This window comes from Pseudorasbora parva, chromosome 18, assembly GCF_024679245.1.
Source record: "Pseudorasbora parva isolate DD20220531a chromosome 18, ASM2467924v1, whole genome shotgun sequence".
Lineage (NCBI taxonomy): Eukaryota > Metazoa > Chordata > Actinopteri > Cypriniformes > Gobionidae > Pseudorasbora > Pseudorasbora parva.
The window spans coordinates 39,431,613-39,455,657 of NC_090189.1; the positions used below are offsets into that span (position 1 = coordinate 39,431,613).

At 38.7% G+C, this 24,045-nt stretch overlaps 2 protein-coding genes across 9 annotated transcripts in view; both read right to left on the reverse strand.

Moving 5' to 3' along the window:
• jakmip2 (janus kinase and microtubule interacting protein 2) overlaps positions 1-7,125 on the reverse strand; it is a 59,326-nt gene extending 52,201 nt beyond the window's left edge. For all 8 annotated transcript variants that reach the window (XM_067423035.1, XM_067423030.1, XM_067423033.1 and 5 more), the window contains exon 1: positions 6,974-7,125. The gene's annotated coding sequence lies outside the window, so the exon portion shown is untranslated. The remainder of the gene's footprint in view (positions 1-6,973) is intronic.
• Positions 7,126-7,795: 670 nt separating this feature from the next.
• Positions 7,796-22,692, reverse strand: LOC137046050 (prolyl 4-hydroxylase subunit alpha-2). Its single transcript, XM_067423103.1, has 10 exons — positions 22,467-22,692; positions 19,658-19,818; positions 17,809-17,976; positions 16,751-16,821; positions 9,895-9,994; positions 9,761-9,811; positions 9,568-9,627; positions 9,410-9,478; positions 9,229-9,325; positions 7,796-7,866 (listed from the first exon to the last, which is right to left on the reverse strand). The coding sequence occupies exons 1-10, from the start codon at positions 22,690-22,692 to the stop codon at positions 7,796-7,798; spliced, it is 1,074 nt and encodes a 357-aa protein (XP_067279204.1).
• Positions 22,693-24,045: the final 1,353 nt, after the last annotated feature.

Genomic DNA, 24,045 nt, shown 5'->3' on the forward strand with positions numbered 1-24,045 from the left:
ATTTCGATTTTCATGTAAACGCAGAGAACGATCTACTTGGTAACCATGTGTTAATTACCCCTAGCTTTATTTTTCACCGGAGTTGTCCTTTAACAACCTTGTAGCCAGAGGAACAAAATAAGTCTTATAGCGGTTGTATCTGAACCTTGGAGAACGGAAACATCAACTAGATCTGTTCAAACTCTGGATTAAACACATGAGAAGGGTCCAAAGTCATTTTCTCTGCCTGTTTGAAAATATTTTTTTTGAATATAGACTGAAGACCGAACCAGACTGCTATCCAATACAGTACAGTATGATGGATTCAATACAGGCATCATGAAACAGAAGCCTGACCCTCTGAGCAACTCCAAACAGTCTGAGCCTCCGTAAAAAGTACATTTTTTGTTGCACCTTTCAACACAGATTATCCACCTGCACCCTCCATGAAAGTTTGACATTAATAAGCAAACCTAAGTATTTGTATGAGGCGACCTGTCTAACGGGCTCGTTGTTGATCATGATTGACGAGCGGCTGCCAACTAATTTGGCATCAAAAATAATTTCCTCTGTTTTTCTAACGTTAATTACGAGACTGTGTGTTTTTTTTTTTTTAGCAATCTCTGTGGTATAATGTTCAATGTCCTAATTCTTTTACATAAGTCCATGAATGGCAGTATCATATTAGAATTTTACAACGATATTCCCAGAATGGTGACTCTTGTATTCACTGGTGTACAATTTAAATAAGAGTGGTGAACACACACATCCCTGGGGAACACCAATACTAATGGACCTACACTTAGAAAGTGTCTGCTTGATTTTTAATCTGCTCTACAGAGCTCTAGTCACTCTCTGCTTTCTCAGACGACAACATTTTTGCCACTGTAGCTTCTCTATGTGTTCTGAAGGGGGTGAGCTTTAGACGGTTGCAATTCACAACCTCACCACTAGATGCCGCTAAAATTCACACACTGATAATAATAATAATAATAATAATATGTTCGATTTATATAGCGCTTTTCAAGGCACTCAAAGCGCTTTACATTGAAGGGGGGAATCTCCTCAACCACCACCAATGTGCAGCACCACCTGGATGATGCGACGGCAGCCATATTGTGCCAGAACGCTCACCACACACCAGCTGATTGGTGGAGAGGAGACCGAGTGATGAAGCCAATCAGGATATGGGGATTATTAGGAGGCCATGATGGACAGGGGCCAATGGGCAAATTTGGCCAGTTTGCTGGGACCTTTAAGAAATGAAGTAAGTTTACTCAATTAAAACAATGCACCCCTCCCCCGCCCTCCGACATCATGACGACTGAACGGAGCAGTGTTGCAAACTTAGCGAATTTTTTCGATATTTTTTGCGACTAGAGACTTTTTGGACAAACGTCAGCTAATTTACAAATGCGTCTTGCTTCCCCCCTTCCGTCACACCTCTTTCTGCATCTACCGCATATGCATCAGCTGTCAGACGTGAATGAGCGAGCTGCTCACAGTGTCGCCACAGATTTATCACTTATCTGCTTCCTTTGTACAGTATGTGAGCACAGATTAGGAGAGAAAACACATAGGCAGGCATAACGCAAGAATGACGTGATGATGACATGAATATGCTAATTGACGCATGACGTCATGTAGCAACTTTTAGTGACTTTTTGGACAGGCTTTAGCTACTTTCCTTATAATATAGTTGGTTGAGTGAGCACTGGCTGTTTGAAATCTCTGCCGTCTCCAGAGCAGTTCCTTCTTTTCAGCGTCGCAGACACGGGTGAAACGGGATAACAGACTGGTTGATTACACCTAAATTACTTTAAAAAATAATAATTTTTACTTTTTACATGTTTGTAACTTGAGTTTAAATCAGCACTGGGTAACTTTTGCTCTCGGGGTCCCCCTACATTTGGGAAAAAATAATGTCCTCAACTACTGTCATAAGATCTGTCATCCTACAACAGGGGATGCCATCGCACGTGCATTTGTTGACATGACAACCCTGATAGCCCTGAACTAGTGATGTGCGGGTCGTCTCATAACCCGAGGACCCCGTATGTCTATTTAATGGTCGCGGGTGCGGGGCGGGTTGTAAAAATATATACAGTGGTGCGGGGCGGGCCAAATAACTTCATCAAAGCGGCGCCGCGGGTCGTGCAGCACTAACAGTTCCCCTGAACACTGCAGGAGGAGTTCACATGCAGGTGTTCTTCTGGCGTCGCGTGTGAAATGTCTTCATCCCAGGTAACGTTACAGTCAGTGGCATATGTTTCAGCATGTCATATGAATATAATTTCATGGGTTTTATTTTATTATTGTTTTTATTTTAATTTTTTTCAAACGCCAAAAAATCGCGATGCTCGCGTTTACAAGCCAGCGTCATTATAGTAGTCTATTGGTTAGCGTTTTACAGAATCTATATGATACTTCAGTTCAACGTTTGAGTGGTAGGTAATCACCATAACAAGCAGGACAGCATCGGTCGGGCACGCCTCCTTCAGCTCACGCCGACGAGCAAACGCTGGTCACATGTTGATCCTCGTCCTGCCTTTAATCCCATCACTTTTTCGTTTCCTCTTATTGCTTTCCTCCAACAAAACCTTTTCTTTCTTATTTGTCTGTGCTGCTTCGGACATGACTATATTATACGACGAACAAAGTTGGGCTCGCACGTCTGAATGTAAGGAAGTGTGTGTGTTGGTGGAAGTGACGTATATGCCGTAAAGCAGTCGAATATTGTAGTTCTTTTTGTTCTCGGGTTACTACCCGAAACCCGAAGTTTAAAAGTACGATTAAAAACGATACAGACCCCATCAGGCTATGGCAGATGTGTCATTCAACCTATTGTAAGTCGATGTATCATCACAAGAGTCTTGAAAATATATTATGAAGGTTGAAAAGTTGCCAAGTTACCTTGGGGACATGACCCCTCGACATAAAAAAAAAGAAAAAGTTAATTTAGACATGTTTTTGCTGATACGGCATTAGGGCTGCACGATTAATTGAAAGGAAACCGAAATCATGATTTGGCTTGGTGCACTTATCAATAAAAGCAATGTGAGTTTGAGTCGCTAATAACGTGCAATTGAAAAAGCAACAAACATCTTCACAAACTAATAATGTGAAGTGTTCATAAACCTGTTGTTCATACACTGATAAAAGGCTATGTCGATTAGCACTGCATTATAAATAAACTTTATTTTTATAAAAATACCCGAGAGGGCTTGAAAAACTCAAATAAACCACATATTGTCGCAGTCATGTGTTTATTGTCTTCATGTTTAATCAGTCAAAGCGTTTCTATCTTCTTTTTATTCAGCTAGTCAGTGATAGATGTATTCATAGATGTATTCATAGATATACATAATAAAGGCTAGATGTCTTACGGCGGAGTCACCATCGTCATCCCCGGCGGCCATCTTGTCACAGGCAAGCTTTCTGTTGTGCTCTGTGGAACCTGATGTAAGATGAGTGATCTGTACGAACATAAATACTGTTATCTCGCTGAAATCTTGACGGATTTACAAATGGTTTGGTTTCTTACAAACGTTATTAACATGGCTACAAATCTGGATGCTTTAACACGTTGAGATTGCAGCTTTTCGTTTAGATAAACGACTTAATCGTGCAGCTTGTGTATCACGGCTGTAACTTACATGCACTTTATCAAGGCTGAGACCACAATCGAGCTGTTCAATTATATAGGTTTTATTGACACCAATAACAATTTTATGACAACCAATTTTTGTCTAGTTAAAATAAACTTAGTTTGCATGTTTTTTTTGTTTAATTTTTTTTTAAATACGAATTATTTAATAGTGATATTCTTATTATAAAAGTGTGTATATATATTTATATATAGCTATTGCTAATATATATATATATATATATATATATATATATATATATATATATATATATATATATATATATATATATATATATATATATATATATATATATATATATATTTGCAATAGCTAGCTCTGGAAAAAAACATTCAGAGCTGTATATGTGTGTGTTTGTATATATATATATAATTAATTTGTCATGTTGCCATTTTTACACAATTTTAGTAGCCTATATATTGATTTAACATAAATACCTTTTTTATTGGACCTATCTGTTCTGTTCAATGTTACTTTCATATTAAAGTCCATGGTTATAATTATTCATTAATATGTAGTGTCATAACTACATCTCTGACGTTTATAACAAATGAAACAGTTTGAAAATCTGTTGAAATTTGAGCAAGTTATGGCTATTTAAAAGTACATGCACCATTAAAACACAGTTACGAGTGAGCGAGCTGCCTGTGACAAGATGGCCGCCAGTTGCGGACGGCGACCTCCATTGGCCAACAGTGCGCACGAGACATCTAGCCTTTATTATGGATATCTATGGCTGTATTAGTGATTTCCTGGAATGCCATATTATTTATTTAGTTTAGTTATTAATTTGTTTCTGCTCGAGGGTGCCCTCTGGCCTCCACTATGAAAGAAACATGAGTGTGTTTAATGCGCAGTAATATTCACTCCATCCTATTTTGGCTAAAGAATAGGACAAATATTACTTCTCTCTAAATAAATTTATATGATACTCCATATGTTTTCCTCCAGTGTACAGACATTTTTTCTCCACTGGATACATACGAGGCTCATATTTCATATTAAAGACATTGATGGATTTTCGATTTTGCCTATTATTGTCATATTTCTATCATAATAATATAATATTTTATAATAAATCCTTAAGACCCTGCAGTTTTTTCATAAAATAAGTTTTCTGTAAAATAATAATTATTTTTACTTTCTTATTAATATATTGTTATATTTATTCATACTGTTTTTTTAAATAATAAGTGTTATTTCCATATTAATATTTCTTATTTTGTTTGATAGTTTTATTTTGGAATAATAATAATTATCATAATAATTATCATTAGTCATATTAATATATAAGCAAAAATGTTGGGCAGGCCTACAAACAAACACAACATTTTTACAAATATATACATATATATATATATATATATATATATATATATATATATATATATATATATATATATATATATATATATATATATATATATATATATGCAACAATTATTTAAAAAAAATGCACTCTGTTTTCTTTCATTCGTTGGGAATGCATCTCTTCTTGTATGTTTCTCTTTTAAATTTTAATGGAAAGTAGGGCACCTAAATGAAATGGGCCAAAAGACCTTGCCAGATTTACTCAAATAAGCTTTAAAAACAAAATTAAATAGAAATACGCAAAGCTTTGGAGTGTTTTCCCTGTACTGTAAAGTTTGTAAAATCCCTAACCACAAGAACGCATAATAGTGATTCTAGCCTCAGAAAAAAACACTAAAATCTGCATGTGATGAATCAGTAGTAATGAATGAAGACATTCTCACTGAAGTAGTAACCTGGCTGCATCTCATCTTAGAGAATACAATCCTCTAAAAGCCTGAAGTACTGAGGAAGAGCTGCGGATTGTTGGGATGTCAATAGGATGCACTGGCCCGTTTCCTGTTCGCATGAGACAAACGCAACACACTGGCATCATGACCCAGATCTGCATCCACTGACTCCAAACGCCAGACACCACAAACACACACACAGAGGGTTACAGAGCAGTCAATATCCCTGGGTCAGTTTAACCCACGCAATAGCAAAAAAAAAATCCTCAAATCCCCGGAAATGAAGGCCAACACACAAGGGTTTGTCTGGAAACTTACAGTTATGTAATTAAGTTCAATTTAAGTTAAACCAGTGATTAAAAACACTTGTTGTGCTCCATCACCCCAAAAATATTTCCATTCAATTTCATGGAACCTAAGAATTAAATACATCAAATTAATGTGTAAAGTTTATCCCGTTAGAAGACCCCTTTCTGTAAAATAGATTTGAACGATAATATCCAAAATCATACTGACAACACTTTGGATAGTTCCAATTAAACAGATATAGATAATATGTATAACACTCAGCACACTGACCAATTGCTTATTGACATTTTTGTAATATATTGATATTGACTAACAAACAGTTAATATATAGAGTAAAAAATGCATAATATAATGTTGGTTTTAATGAGCATTTTAATATAAAAGACAAATGGCACAAAACAATTACTCAGTGTTTACATTTCCTGAATGATTCCCTGGATACTCATATTTGGTTCCCAATTGCAAATGCTTAAAGGTTACTACTATTTTTCTATTTTCAATAATGTAAATTACAATAGGAATCCTTTCTAATGAAAATTGATCAGGGTGTCTTTTTGTTATTTTGGTAAGCATGTAGTAGGCTAACCATGTTTTTTTTTTTTTTTTTTTGTAGGCCTATAACCGCAGTTTAACTAAAAATACAGTGGTTAATTTGTGGTTACCATGGTTTAACTACAATAACCATGTTTTAGGCAAGTACTGTACATAACCCTGAAGCATTTTAAGTAGGAGTGAATAGCAATATGCCTTCATACAAAGCTTATTTTTCAAGGAAATTGGAAATATCGACATGCATGTATTTTAGATAGCCTCTATAGGAGTCACCGTTTGGTTATTTTGAGACAGCAGGAGATGCCATGTGATAGACTGCCTTAGGCCTGTCAAATGATCCTTCTTTGATGATAACTGGCCGCTTAGCATCATTATGAGCAGCATTAGTGAGGACATATATGTGTATGTGACTGCATGAGCGGTAATGCACCGCATCAGTGTGTCTCACTCACGGCCTGCAGGGCTGAATCACACGCGCAGGCCGAGCGCTCCCCACTCACATATCCATACAAAAATAACACCCAATCATGAACACCAAGTGCTGCTGGCTTCCTTGCATGCCTTAATTTCATCCCTCTGCATTTCTATCAGGCCTGCGGTAATACAGTAATTCTGTCCGGTGTCTCTCTCCCCTCAGCGACGGCGCGCGCATACAGTTAAAACAGCAGCGACTCAAACATACGCCCAGAATAAAGCTATGCTTACCTAGAAAACTATCCGCCACGATGTGCCACAGTCCACAAACCTCAAATCCACAATCATGGTCCTACATATTTCTCAGCGCGACCTCTCAGCATCAGCAGCCGTACAATGAAACGACAAGCTCCGATGATGCTGCGTAACACCGCCCTCCTCCTGCTGTCAGAGTGATGCTCTGAAGCCCCGCCCACTCCCTGTCAGAATGATGATGTGAAGCCCCGCCCACTCCCGCTGTCAGAATGATGCTGTGAAGCCCCGCCCACTCCCGCTGTCAGAATGACCTCATTCAGTTTTACTCACTGCAGTCCTCTACATAGATAGATAGATAGATAGATAGATAGATAGATAGATAGATAGATAGATAGATAGATAGATAGATAGATGATGGATGGATGAGTGTTACACACACAGACACTTTATTAATTAAGTTATTAACGTTTTATGTATTGTTCAAAAATGTTTCCAACTTTTTTACTGTTATAAAGACTTCTTTTTTTTAATCTTTTTAAATTAAAACACTTAGAAATAATGGAATAGTTGGGGGGAAGGGACTGATTGTATGTACTGTATAAAATGTTTTAGTATAAAAAGCCTTTTGAGGTAAAGTTCAATAACAAAATAAAATCTTGCAGAAACCTTGGTCTTCATCTTTAGCAACACACCATGTATTTAATTTGAATCTGATAAATGTATAAATATTACATCCCCCAAAAACACCTCAGCAAAAAGTGTTCCCCTAAAAAAAATATGTAAATCCATTTTTGCAATGACATCACAAACTGAATCACTTGGATCATGAGTGTTTCTGTGCCGTCTGCTTTGGGTCTTCTAATCAGATTTGATTGTAGAACACTTTCTTCTGAACTCTTGCCCATAAGTACGAATCCACTTGTTGGCAACTAGAATGAAGAATTTAAAGGAAGACGTTTTACATCACATTACATGTAAGAATGTCCAGTGCACATTTACAATGCCTCCGGAAAGGATTCACAGCGCTCCACTTCTTCCACATTTTGTTATGTTACAGCCTTATTCCATAATGGATGAAAATCTTTATTTTTTTCCTCAATTCTACAAACAATACCCCATAATGACAATGTGAAAGAAGTTTGTTTGAAATATTTTCAAATTTATATATAAAAAATTAATAAAAATCACATGTAGGCAAGTATTCACAGCTTTGACACTCAAAACTGAGCTCAGGTGCTCCTGTTTCCACTGATCATCTTTGAGATGTCCCTACAACTTGATTGGAGTCCACCTGTGGTATCTAAACTCATTTGATGGCACATTATTTGGAAAGGGACACACCTGTCTATATAAGGTCCCACATTTAACAGTGCATGTCATTGTGAGAAAAGAAGTCGGAAATGTGAGATATCAACTTGCAATTGCTTCTTATCCCTCATAATTAGACTTTATAACTCGCAATCCTTGGAGATTTAAACTCGCAATTGTGGGATAATTTATGGACATGATCATACTAAATACTAGTCAGAATATGAGTCTGATACTGCTCCATTGGGCTGTGATTATGGGGCGTTTCAACCGATCCAGGAAAGACCTCAATTAGATAGACCTACAACCAATCAGAGCAATTGAGCGACGCATAACATTATTGTCAAATGTCAACAGAACTCAACTGCACTGTGTTGCCAAGTCTGCGGTTTTCCCTCGGGTTGTTTTCCATGTCAGCGGTTGAAGCAATCTCAATTGTGTGATATATAGACCCAAGAATGCGAGTTTTAGCAGCCAACCTTGCCAAAATAACACACATTGCCCTGCATACATATATCGCAAAACTAATCCAGTGAGACAAAGATGCTGCAAATCGTGTGATTTTAGGTCAATGTTTTGGCTGTACGTCAATGGTGCCCTCAGTCGGTTGGAAATAGAAAAGATGGCCGCTCTTCTGTTGAACACTTCCAGGTGGCTTCACTGCCTGATGAGCAATCCAGTCATTATATAGATAAGTGGACTAGACTGGGTTTCTTTAACAAGGGCTGCTCTACCGCATGTGGCAAACTTTGTGGCACACAAACCTCAGCCAAACTTTTATATATAATCGAAAGAATATATGGACCAATAGTATGTAAAACAACAAATAAAATTGTTGGAATCACATTATTTGCAGATTAAGTTACTTCTAAGGTATAATCTCTGGAGATCTAAGAGAGGACAACAGGCTCTAAATGGATTAAATGTGACCTGAAAATATTTTTCAGTAGTAGGCTATAACACAAGCCTCACAGAGCACTTACCCCATTTATTGCCTACAAATACAGGACATGCTGCATGTAACGTTCTGCCATCCTCATTTCCATTTCTTAGGAGGTTAAACCACAGCACGGCTGTACCCTTATGGAACAGAATAATGTAAGCCATTTCAATTTCAGATGAAATCATGAGTAATCTGTGGTAAATAAAGGTGCTTCAACTAACTCTCTTTGGCTGAAGTGCTGCACCAATGACAGGGAACACTGTTGCCCCGCCCACGTCCACATCACTCATCTACAATAAAGTTATTAACTGTCAATAATCTGGAAAGTGGGAATTATTTTAAATACATTACATAAATGCTCCATAAATTAAACCCTCACATAGATTAGGACAGTAGAAATACGGCCTCCTCTAAGTTGAAAATCTGAGTCATTTGTCAACTGTTGGGAGATTTTGTAACAAAGTTATGATATAAAACACGCTGCATGCTATATTACAGGTACATGTCAAACAGGACCAGACAATAATGCATATTTAAAAAATCATAACACCTTCATGCATACAATATCCTACCTTTGAGTCATAATGTGGCTCATACTGGCCTCCAATTCCATAATTTGCAATCTGTAAAAAGGGGAACCATAAAAGATCAACACAATCCTCATATGAACAGTCCGCTCTGGCCTCTGGTTGAAGACTGTGAATACCTGGAGCTCCTCTGCTGTCTCCAGGTCTAGACCTGTGACATCCGCGATTCTTTGGTTGACCAGTGTGATCACAGGATCTTCATCTTCAGAGAGCCACGCACTGAGACACATAAAGAGGGTGGTCACATTAATTCTTTTCACACCAGAGTTTTTTTGTTTTGTTTTTAAGTTGCCAACCACTGCCAGCTTTTTGTAGCCTGGTCTTACCAGACTCTCTGAGATTTCATTTGTACAGAGATTCTGGCCACTCTCTATTGGATCTGCCCAGAGCCACTCTGGATCTGCCATAACCAATCACTAAAGTTTGGTCATGACGTACGTCATCTCAAACTAGCAACATTAACGTCATCGTTCTCAGCCACTCCCGCTGTTCGCTGATTGGAACGGTTAAAAGTTGAGTATCGACGTAATTGAGCATGCGATCCCCTGCATATGCAAGGGGACCAGTGCAGTGTCCACACACTTTGTGAACGTGCGGGGTGAAAGTGCTAGACCGAAAGGAAGCACCCAATATTGATACGCTTCTCACCTGAAAGTGAACCTCAGGTACTTCCTGTGCTGCGCAAGGATGGAGACATCGAAATATGCATCTTTGAGATTTATCGTGACAAACCAGTCCTCGGACCTCATCTGAGACACGATCTGTTTGAGTGGGTGCATCCTGAACTTGCGCCTAGCCTGGCGCAGTCCTCTATCCTTCATTGGCACTATGAATTACTCCCTTTCTGGAGTAGGGGTACCTTTTATATAGCCGGCCTCCCGGAGACAGCGGCGCATCAAGAAAAAAAAGCTCTTATCACGTTCCTTTATGATCTCGTGGCTCTCACCCAGGTCTTTCAGCAGGTCAGCCTGGTATGCCTGCACGATGGACATGCATGTGTGCAGACATGCAGTGGCCTTACCTGCTGCCGACTAAGCTTTTGCCCACTAATGATAAAGTGACTTTTAATGGCAAAGCTGGAGCCTTTATGGCAGATGTGGACTCTGGTGAGAGATGGCTTCCAAGCGTCTCTTCAACCCGAGGCATCTGACCATAACCGGGTCTTTTCAACTCCAAGATATTGCTATAAATAGATGTTTGCGGGGTGAAGACACGGGCCACTTCCACGACCTCGACACCTCAGTGTGGAGGTCTGGGGAAAACGGCAGACTTCTACGTGGAGGCTGAGTAGGGCGCGGGGAGAACGTGCTCGTCAAGTCTGCTTTTTACAGCAGCTTGCTCATGTTGTTCCTGTGACCAGTCAATGTGCAAAATGGCCACAGCTCTGCTCAGCACATCCATGAGCTCTTCACCAGCAGGGGAATGAAGTTGCGATCCTCCACCCTCTGCCTCCACGTTAAAGAAATCAACCTCCTCAGAGGAAGATAACTGCAGTGTCACGGCTGCTCCACAGGCGGGAGAATCTGCAGCACGGGCTCCCGAACCCAGAGCAGCGGCGCTGGATCTGCTGGCTGAAGGCTGAGATAGGGCAGGGCCCGTCTCAAACCCCTCCAACAGATCCATTTGCGAACCCCACAACATGAGGGACGCACGCCGCAGGGAACGTGAGACGGGAAGCCCTCTGCAAAGAACGCAGCACGCGAAAACAGTGCCTCGTAGTGCTTGCAGCCGGCACCCTCACCTAAAAAAGCAACACACATCGAGTGTGTATCCCCATCCATGATATAGCATGGACAGGGAGGAACTCACTTTCTGAAACGCTGCTCGCTCGACATAACTCTCTATAATAGTGTTTGAAAATAACAAAGTCTGTACTCAGACACAAACTTCCCTTATGGAGTAGTTTTCTGTTTGTATTTTGATCTGTTTTTTTTAATTACAAGCCCATAGTAGTGCACACTTACAATGAGTCCTCAACCTTGACACTAATAACAACTCACAGTACACAGATAAACTGCATATTAAACAAAGGTGCTATTATTGTTCATGCAATGACTTTTATTCACTGTATATCAATTAAGACTGTGCCGTAGTTATGTAAATAATAATAATAATTCATTACATTTATATAGCGCTTTTCTAGGCACTCAAAGCGCTTTACATAGAAGGGGGGAATCTCCTCAACCACCACCAATGTGCAGCATCCACTTGGATGATGCAACGGCAGCCATATTGCGCCAGAACGCTCACCACACACCAGCTGATTGGTGGAGAGGAGACAGAGTGATTAAGCCAATCAGGATAGGGGGAAGATTAGGAGGTCATGATGGACAGAGGCCAGTGGGCAAATTTGGCCAGGATGCCGGGGTTACACCCCTACTCTTTATCGAAGAACATCCTGGGATTTTTAATGACCACAGAGAGTCAGGACCTCGGTTTAACGTCTCCTCCGAAAGACGGTGCTCTTTGTCAGTATAGTGTCCCCATCACTATACTGGGGTGTTAGGACCCACACAGACCACAGGTTGAGCGCCCCCTGCTGGCCTCACTAACACCTCTACCAGCAGCTACCTGGTTTTCCCAGTTGGTCTCCCATCCAGGTACTGACCAGCAGAGGTGTGGACTCGAGTCATGTGACTTGGAATCGAGTCAGACTCGAGTCATGAATTTGATGACTTTGGACTCGACTCGACAAAATGTACAAAGACTTGCAACTCGACTTGGACTTTAACATCAATGACTTGTGACTTCACTTGGACTTGAGCCTCATGACTCGAGAAGACTTGCTACTTTTTGGCCATTTTTCTTTCACACAGCCGCGCTGCTCTCAGTGAAAAAAAGCCGCACCTGTATGCATGCAGAGAGCACGCGCGCTGCCAGCACGAGTCACGACATCCAATCAATGATTCGACAGTATCCATAGCTACCAAGTCCGCGTATAACACATGACTTTGGGCTTCTTTTTTTGGCAAGTCGCGGTAAAAAAATCTCGAGTTGCGGGTCGCGTTTTTTTGGGCTTATTTGAAAAACTGTGGTTGCTTGTTAGGTGAATATGACAAGCAACTTCGTTTCTTTACATTTATGGTCGCTGTTTTGTCCAAATACATTGACTGACACTGTCTCTCACAGCTAATAGCCATAGTGCAACGATACAAGTGCTGTATTCATTCGTCCTCATACATCCCGCGTCCTTCCCCTCTTTGAAGAAAAATCGCGTTCAACGTGCAGGCATGTGATGTGATGTTATAAATGTAATGATAGTTCATAGACGTAAATAGACGAATACATTTTTTTTTTTTTTTTACAAACAATGCAACCAGCAAAGATATACAGAGCAGGAGAGGAAACAGGGAGGTAAGCCACCTAATTTAATTTTAAAAATATGTTTTATAATGTAGGCTATTTATTATGACTATTATTATTTGGCTATTATAAAAATAAAAATAAATAATAAAAAAAGTATAGGCTGCTAATAATAACAGTAGGTATGGTTCGAATGTATATTATTATAAACATGTCTCTATATTGCAGCGCTCTCAGTGTTTTCCTGGGCACTAACTCCCAATCATAGACTGTAAAAAAGTGCATAATAATCCTAAATAGTAGCTATGTGACATTAGTAATTTTCAATACTATTTTGAGCAGATTGCACATTGAGATGCAGGGCTTATCCTTTTTACGGGTTATAGTGTGCATGTTCACCACTGCTCCTTATATGTGTGTAATAACTCCGACTGGAGTTACCATAATCCTTCACGTCACTTTTTCTCTTTTTCCATCTACAAACCTCTTCTGTTCACAGTTTATTGCAACTTGAAGAATTTTGTAAAATCCCATCTGTATTTGCATTTTAAACTCCACGAGATTTCAATTTAAAATGTTGCAGGGTCATTTATTGATAAATTATTGATCATAAATTATACTGATGATAATAAATGATATAATAATATTGGGCTTGTTTTGGGCCCCCCACCCCTATAGGTATTCTTCATACCTAAGAAGAATATGAAACAGATGTCAGAAAATCCCTTATAGCCTCACGCTGTATTTGAAACTACTCTTTACTCATATCAGTGTTGTTGTGTTAATATTCATTGTCTATTATACACTACGGTATACGATAATATTTCAGTTTCAGTGTATGCAATATTAAGAATATTTTCACTGCTTCAAAAGTCATAAGAAAGCCCTTTCCCTCCAGAAACTGAAGTCATATGCTTTATAGCAGTGCTTTTCAAAGTGGGGACAGGGACCCCTGGGTGCCGCGAGGGGACGCTAGGGGGGCCATGGCAAGCTGGCATAAAAAGTATAGCAAAACAAAATAATTGAATAAATTAAATTATTAAAGTAAACCAAATTAAACCAAAAATAAGCTAAACAATATTCCCATAATGTTTCCACAATGCCCTAAGTTTAGGCTAAAAGGACCCATATCTATTTGAAAGTTGAACTGTTTTGCCATATGAGGTCAACACAATACAGGACTGAAGCCGCTGTGCATTGTTCTAGTGTTTCTGTTTTTTTTACTGTATTTGCTTAATGTCATTGTATAAAAAGAGGTTTAAATAAATATAAATCTTACAGACATACATGATTTGTATAATTTTTATTTCTGTGGTAAGATGACTTGAAGTGACTCGAAACTAAAATAGTAGGACTTGGACTCGACTTGAGACTTGTTGGCTTTGACTTCTGACTCGACTCGAGACTTGACTCATCTTTGACTCGACTTGACTCGGGACTCGAGGGCAAAGACTTGAGACTTACTTGTGACTTGCATAACAATGACTTTGTCCCACCTCTGCTGACCAGGCTCAGCCCTGCTTAGCTTCAGTGGGAAACCAGTCTTGGGCTACAGGGTAATATGGCTGCAGGCTTATGTAGAGCTCTGTAAACTGATTGACAGTAAAGTGTCATTCGGATTGACTGTAGCCATGTTCCCTGGTAACTCAATGCTGTGTCATGAGCTGATACTATGGGGAATGCCTCTGTTGTGACGGTTTCTGAAGCATGTGCACCCCACTGTGATTGACATGCTGTTTCACCAACATCATAAAAGGGCATCTGCGTCACCAAATCCTCAGATTTTGTTTGTTAAATGTGTCAAGCCACAACCTCACAACCACAACCTCATGAGCCCATTCTTCCTTGATACCCTCAAGGGCTGTCTGGTAAAACCTGGCATAATCTTGGATTCGGCAAGTGGCAGTTCCCAGTGCGCCGTTCACACGTTCTCTGCACATCACTGCTGCCGGATCGTGGTACCCGCCCCTTACATAAGAGGTTGTTCAAGCCGTTTGCCTCAATTACTGGCACCGCCTTTGTAAAAAAGTCTACTGGTCGAAGTTTGGCTGTTCTCTGAAGCAAAATTCCAGGGTAGTGAACAGAACGATTCCAAATCCTTATCTCAGGCTCTTCCCCAAGTCAGTCAGGTAGACAAGTACGAGCACTTGATACCTTTTTCAAAAAATTTAAGTGTGGTAACTGTGTTATTGTAGAGCCAGAATAAGGTAAGCACAAAGTCCAGTTCTAGAGGTAGTAAACTTTCGGGAAACCCTGTTTTTAGCACAGGAAGTGCAGTCTCTTTTGGAGAGGGGCTATAGTACCTGTATGAAGTGCATGAGTGCAGCCCTATCTCCATGGCACATGTGTACTGAATAACCACGATGACTGGCCTAAATCTAGCTCAGTCCAAAGCCTTGGCATTTTAACATCAAGATGTTGCTCTAGCTCACTTTAGGTGTGTAGGTCAGGCAATTTCAAAGGCTTCTGGGTCTAATGGCATCAGAGTCCCCGGTTATTGCTCTGGCATATTATCATCGCAAAATTACTTCAAATGATGCCTTCTTTACAGGCTGGGGTGCTTCCTGAAATGCCGGACTCTCACTTGGCACAAAAAATACTTGGAGATGATGACTTCTAGCATTGAGGTACTTTCTCCTAGACAGACAACACGTCCATAGTGTCATATATAAATCGCCATGGTAGGTTGAGTTCACACCCACTCTTCAGGTTGGTGCAGCATGCCTTGCTTTGACTACTCTCACTGAGTGAAAAATGGGAAAGGCTGAGGGCACGTCTGTATGCTTTCTCCAATGACGATGCTCCCGGTAGTTCTGGAAAGAGCATGGCAAGACGAATGTGCCCCTTGTTTGTAGCTCTCCTTTGGCCAGCCTGAATATGGTTCTTAAAGCTACACTGTGTAATATTTTCCCCCATCTAGCGGTGAAAATCCAGTGAATATTAGTTTCTGTTCCTCTCAATTCCGATTTCGTTTTAACTCTTACGGTAGCCGATTTAGTCCAAGATTAACATGCCTTCCCTTCCTTACTTTAGAAAACTATTATAATTTGCAGTTATTTAATTTGTCAGTTAACATGTAGGTTATAACATCTATGTAAAATGAATAATAGTTTAACATTTTCGTTATTTTTTGTACCATTTCATTGCTAACATCAGCTATCCGATTCCCAGATGAATGCAAGCAAATCTTTTTCTAATCTCGCAGTCTTAATTCTCTTTTTCGCTCTCTTTGGCTAATGTACTTTCAAGATGGAGGGGCATCATGGCGACCAGCATTCGAACCCCTCACCCGTATGTATTTTCAATGGCATATTATAAACTTACGAGAATACTTTATTACTTGAAAGAAGTAAATATACATTAATGAGCACATTTATTTTTTGAAAGAATTAAGTGTTTTTAGCTAAGAATAAACTTAAAAAGTTACAGAGTGTAGCTTTACATCTAGTAGCTCCTGGGAGGCTCTCCTAAGAAGATATTTTAAAGAATATTGGGAACCAAACAACATTGACTTCCATTGTATGGACCAAAAAAAAAAAAAAGGAAAAGCAAAAGAAACGTTTCTCAATATATATATATTTTTATGTTTCCACAGATAAAAGAGAATCAAACAGGTTTGGAAAGACAGGAGCATGAGTAAATAATTTTTCATTTTGGGATGGAGGCACGCACCTTTTTGACACACGGGATGCAGCAGAAACTTTTTTCCCAGAAGCTGGATCTATGACTTTAGCTCTGGAAAGCTAAATATAAACAAAGATTTGTGTTGCATTAGATGAATATTGTTAATTACTTATAATACGTTATTTTATGTTTAAAACTGGTACAGCACATTATCAATAATTACAGGTGTCAATTACAAACCCTGAATGCTTCGACAAATAATTATTCCTCAAATATATCCACGGCTACTCTAAAATAATGATTTAAAATAGCAGTTTAAAATATGTAACTGCAACCTGTTATTTCTGCCGAGTCCTATCCCGATTCTTTCCCACCAGCTGTGAGGTGAAGACCACATGTCCCAAGATTATGCGCTCAAACTTGTTGTTATTAAACTACACCTTTGTTTTAAAACGACAAGTTTGAGCGCAGAATCTTAGGACATGTGGTCTTCACCTCACAGCCGGTGGGAAAGAATCGGGATAGGACTCGGCAGAAATCATGTTGATGGATGTGATTATTAACGTTAACTGAGTGTGAAGCAGAGCGAGTGTTGAGGAGCTGAGCGAGGCCGCTGGAGCGATTGTTAATAAGATGAACAACACACGCCTCGTGAGCAGCGGGACTTTTATTATGCCACAGTCACCAACGCCATTTATACTTTTCCAGTCATGCGTATAAGATAACACGGCTCTGTTTATCATATTAAACACATCTGAGTGTGTTGAGAATGATGTTATGACGTTACTCTGTGTGGTCGCTCAGCGGCTGCTATGACACTTTTTGGACACTTTTTCTGCAGAATAAAACCAGAAACCAAGAGTAACGCAAATATGACGCCATTGACAGGCGACGCCCTCAGACGTCCCGGTTCATTGACTAAAATAGCAATTTTCTCACAATTTACAAATAATTGGAAACATTTGGGATATTGTAAGTACTCAACTGATATATATAACACTGGCCTAGTGGTTTTTAAATATTTTACTGAAAATGTTTTACATAGTGCACCTTTAATCAAACATAAATGCCATTTAATGTACCTTTTATATATTCAATTTGCATACCTTTGGCCTGGCCAGTGTTTTGATGGTGTCTATCTCTACTTCAGAAAGAAAGTCATGGTATCGTAGTATCGTAGGCTGATCCCACTCCACTTCCTCTTTGAATAGCACCAGTGGGTTTCCTCTTCCTGTTCTGTACCTGCACACCAGTTTTCTCTGTCTCTGTGGTGTCTGTAAGCCATAATGCAATATTACTCCACATTAATGACTATACTTTTACTTGAAATTTCTAAGAAATGTTGCCAGCATATTATAGAATATAACAAAAATGTTAATGGTGCCCTAGGATGAAAAATTGTATTAACCTTGCCACAGTGAAATAATAAGAGTTCAGTACATGGACATCACATACTGTGAGTCTCAAACACCATTGCCTCCTACTTCATATGTAAATCTTGTGCATGAAATACACCACGAAAAAATCTCAATATAACACCAACTGTGACGCTATCGCTGGGATCATTAATATGTACACCCCCAATATTTGCATATGCTAGAACATGTTCATTGTCAGGAGGAACTGACGGAGCCGAATCATCGGGTAAACAAGCGACACTCGAGGATAGTGAAGACGGCAGCTCTCAGACACAAATGTCATGTTCCAGGCTGTGCAGGAGACGTGAGGACTTTTCATACCCTTCCCAAAGATAAAAAATGTCAACTGTCTTGGTTGATGTTTATTATTATAATCGGATACCGCAACAATTTAATTCAAGATCATTCGTTTTTTCGGCCCATTTCACCTCAGACAGTTTTTTTAACCTGGGACAATAACAAGCAAGCTTCACCCAGCGTCTTAAACTGAAGAAAGGGACAATTACAACTGTATTCCTGCAAGCAGTAAGTAGTGATTTATCCACTTAATGACTGTTTAAACAATTTCTGATTAAATTAAAAGTTTCTTAGAGAGACCGCATTGTCTAGATAACGCAAGATGCGAGTACAGTAACAAAAGGAAACACCAAGTACCATACAAAACTAAATAGTGTGTCTAATGACAGGTTAATATTCTTTTGTATTACAAAATACAACCGTATACGTACTACCTTCATTTAGTTAATTACAGATCGCTCACTTAATCCTTCTAGCTAACGTCACCTTCTCCACCATACAAGTTAAAACTATAGGTAAAAAATATTTATATATAAACATGCAATATCATTAAAGAAAAAAGACAAGTCTAAAATGTAGTTTAAAAAATAAAAACTTGAACTAAAAGCACTGGTTTTGGTTTTGTTGGGGAAAAAAGCAGAGTGTTTGTGTCTGTGGTTGCCAGATTCCAGTCATTTAAATCCCCCAATCAGAGCTTTTCTGTGAAAAGAACATGTTTACTATACAGTGTTTTAGCTAAACGTGTCCAATCTGGCAACCTTATGCACGCAAGCTCTTTCTCGCGCACAGATGATCTGAAAACACCAATAAACAAGTAAGCTGCATTTTATCAATCTCCATTTGAGATGTTCTGCTTAAAGTGTCATTCAGTCGGTCTGTGTTCTGTCAGGACGGTCAGGACTCACGAGCCGCTTCACTGAACTGCTGTGAGCTGCTGAAATAAGCCAATCAGAGCAGAGCTCAACATTAATATTAATGACTCTTCCAAATAAGGCAAAAACAGAGCATTACATCCTAGGGACAATTTATAGGGTTGTAAATGGACCTGTAGAACTGGATCTGGACAATATTTGCCCTTAAATAAGCCACATACCCTCTATGTAGATATCAGAGAACAATTTAACATATTGTTTCAAATCATTCTAGGGCACCTTTAATTTTACTCAAGCACATACAAATAAATCCAGAAAAGCTGCTAATTTTGCAGTGGAGCTATAGTTCTTCTCATGCGCCTGCTCACCATCATAACACTCTTGCCTGTGCATAGAGCCTCATATGCTTTGTCCATGGAGTGAACAGGTGAGTCAGAAGGAGGGATGTGTTTTGCAGTCCAGTCCCAGGTCTTAATGCTCTCTGTTATGCTTTTGTAAAGTTCAGACTGAAGATCTCCCTCTGTGTGGTCTAAGAACAATGGCAAATTAGATGCATTATCAAAGAGTGTGAATTAGAGCATTTGTTTCAAGTGATCTTCATTTAACCATTGCTGGTTATTGTTAAAGCACACTGCTAATATGTAGCATTGTTTGGGTTTGTATTATTACATATAATGCTTCTGAAGACAATCAGTGGCAAATGTGTAAAACCATTTAAAAAATTGTGGATTCTTTTATTTATCATTTAAAACTTGAAAATTCTTTCAAATAAAGAAAGTAATCAAATAAGCTAGTTTTTTCAATGATCATGTGAACCCAAAATTGAGACATTTGGATGGCAATAACAATAGTGTTTGTTTTATTTCTCATATCTTTTCAGGTAAATGGAAAACTCAGTTAGGGGAAAATTTCTGTCAAACAAATGATTTACATTAAAAGGACAGCTATAACCAAAGCTCACAAAGAGAAATCTTTACAGAGGTTTATATAATAATAATAGATTTTATTTATAATGCACTTTTCATTCCGAAGAATCTCAAAGTGCAACAAAGGGGGGGGGGGGGGGGATAACAACAAAAAATGAATAACAAGTAAAAATATAAAATACTACAAACAATCAACCAACACAGAAAACAGAACAGAAAACAGAGCTGATGGTGAACAGAAACAGAGCTGATGGTGAACAGAAAACAGCTGATGGTGGAAGTCTCTGTTAGCTCCGCAGCACACTGTGGTCCACTCCATGTTTCAGATTTTTCCCAGCGGCAGTGTCCCGATGACATCGCCGAGGCAGGACAGCTGAAGACCAGATGATGGGTCTTCATGACGATTCAAACGATGGGGATCGCCGCAGCACCATGCAGGAGGCAGAACATTTTTTCGGGCACTTCTGTGGACACACCGGGGCCGGCGCAGAAGTCCAAGCCGCTCCACGGCCGCAATGCAGGACGGAACAGCGGCGCAGCCGAGAAGCGGAACATCCCAACATCATGCCGGACGCCGATTACGATGGCCCAGATGACGCTAGCCCGGTGCAAACTTGCCACCATGCAGCTTAAGCCCAAGGGAGACCACCAGTGAGCAGTCGCGGCGAGAAAGTGAAACATCAAATGTCCACCAAACCAGAACCAACCAACCGCAGCAATTCAAACATATTCATATAAACCAATTCATATTAGGTGTCTTTAACGCAGAATGAGATTTCACAAAGTGCAACCTTCCTGGATCAACATTTTTGTTGATTCTGGAACAAAATTCAAATCAACCAATCAGATTTGAGGGACATTTCTCTCTGATTTTAGGGATAACTTATGGGTAGGGTCAGGTTTAGGACCATAGACTGTAAAAAAAAAAAAAAACGTCCATTGTATAAAAGCCGTCAATGTCCCAATCTGGCGCTGAGATCTGGCGCTGATTTGGGAACTGCGTCTGCACAGTAGAGAGCAGGAAGTATCAAGACCCTGCCCACACTCCTGCAGTATCTGTAGCTGTACAATTTACAGCAGAACAACTCATTATGTTTCTGTGAAATAACTTTATGGAAATGTAGAAATTAAAGTTAAAGCTCCAATCTTCTCCCAAAATTCCTGAAAAAAGTATATTGGTGCCTCAGAGAAGCCATCAGTCACAGCTGTTAATCATATCTTTTGGATAAAAAGACATCTGAAGTGTAATTTGATTGCTTAGTTTGTCTCGCGTCCCATTAGAATACGTGGAGGGCCGGGGATTATGAGCTATACCGAGACCAACCACCTGGGGGGCAATCGAGGCACTTTGGCTTCACTTTTTAGGACTTGTGCGGCACGCTTGGTTAGAACTAAATCCAGACAGGAATGTTGTTCCAGGATCATATCAGGTTAAAAAATGGGTCCCACTTTCTATCAGGTGGGTTAGTTTCCTTAACTTCAATGTACTTGCATAAAAAATAAGTACAATGTACTTATTGTGTTCATATTGCATTGCAAAATACTTTCTGATATTGAGGTGGATACGGGGAAAGTTAGGGACAGGTGTGGTGGCATGGGTTAATTTAAGGGGAAAGTTAGGGGTATTTGTAAAAATGTACGTACAGTGTAAAAACAGGTATATACACAATAAGTGCATTGTATCAAATGATTAATTAAGATGTTAGTACATAGTAGTTAAGGCCCCCTAATATAAAGTGGGTCCCAAAAATATTCAAGTTGTATTGCCAAACTCTTTTGATACTATTAAGGTGGGTATACGGGTAAAGGAACACTGTAAAAAGTGATCAGTTGACTTAAAAATGTAATACAGTGAGGATATTCATTGCACAAGTAAATAAACTTCATGCGTAATTGAAAATATTGTTCCCTTTAAGTCGGTCACATTCGACATACGTAACCGAGACGTTATGTGGAATTATCAAGATCACATAACTTAATGTTTTCAACTACACGTGAAGTTTATTGCTTAATGATTTTAAGGCAAAAGGTTCCCTCACTTTTTTATAGTTAAGTCAGCTGATCACGTTTTACAGTGAACTACCTACAACTCTAACATGCAGGTGTTAAATATGAGACAATTTATAATTTCATACTTTCATATTATTATGATTTTTTTTTTCTTTTTGAGTAAAAAAAGTAGATGAATTTATGGGAGGTGAATATAAGGGGAAAATCTCTGAATTAATCACTGTTCTTGTAAACTCCTTACCTTGCTGAGATGAGAGCTGAATCTGATGGGAAAATGAAGCAATCTGGTAAAGAACTTCCTCTTTAGTAACAATGGCTTCCTCGCCCCGACTGAGTTTCCTGAAGGTTTCCTCCATCCAGAGGAGGGCGCACTGAAAGTGTTGACTGAGATAAGAGATCATGGCGATGTGGAACGTTTCATCTGGATCCAGTCTTAGGTTGTGGTTGGTTTCTGAAAAGGCACACATCAAGTTGACGTCACTAACAACCTCACAGCATCAAGTACAAACTGAACAAGACAAAAAATCAGGCAATTGAGATTTGCTTTATAGAGTTAAACTGTTACGAAACTAGTTGCCATATCAACACAATATATAGAACAAATTACAGCAGTAACACCACTTAAGAACATTTATTTAACCCGTAGCTAAAGTACATCTCTTACTGAAGTTAATTTTTCATCTCTATTTTTGTGTTTATTTAAAACTAGACAAATCGGATATTATTGTAATGTTATATCTTTCATTTTACAGTTGAGATCGTTCTTTAATCCTGATAACAGCAGAAGACATGAATCCCAGCATGTTGTCACACTAGGTTGGAATGCTCTATTCTATTCTATTCTATTCTATTCTATTCTATTCTATTGCGAAATCATGAGAAAAAGGTGCAAAAAACTGATTCAATGTTCAGAAATTATTAATTATTATTCTTTTTACACTGCAAAAATTATCCCCCTAAAATCTATGGCTAAAAAAAACGGTAGCTGTGGAATTTTACTTTAAAAAATACGGTAGCAACATTGTAGTTTTCACAGATAGAAGTTCAATTTACAGTAAATAACCGTATTTCATTAAATGAAATCATGTTAAATTACCAACCTATCGAAATACTAATATTTGTTATGTACCGAGATTAGAGTCACATGATGAATCAAATCTTTTATGCGGACAATATTAATGTATAGAATGTGCACAGTGTCATTCACACAAACACTACACACCATTATGGTACACACGACATGTTAAAAATGCAATAAACATTAATTTATCAACATTAAATGTAACATAAAACCCTAATCTACATAACTGATTTGAAAAAACTCAAATGTACTTCAAATGTTAAGTGTCACGTAGGGAATTCTGGGAATGTCAATTTCCGTTATCACTGTAAATTACACAACGACTTGTTCTTTTCACTTCCAAAAACTGTCAATTTAACAGTATTTTATTGTAAAATTACATTAAATGTAAGGTTAAATATATTACTGTTATTCACATATATATAAAGTACATAAACTTTCTGTTAACCAGTAAAACAGTAGCATTTTTTACAGTTAAAATAACAAGCATTTTTAGGCTGTATAGCTGTGTTTTGTGGTGTGTTTATTGTAAAACTAATATAAATATGTATGTAAACAATATATGTAATTTTGACAAAATGCCATTATTTTATATGAAAAAAGTTGATAATTGTATTTTATAGACAAAATATTTTCATTTGTTTTGGAAATTTTTGATCATATCAGATAACATTTTAAGCTGATCATGTTACAATGTGCTTTTACGTTGTCACAGTTCATTTCCATTCTTCTGGGGTAA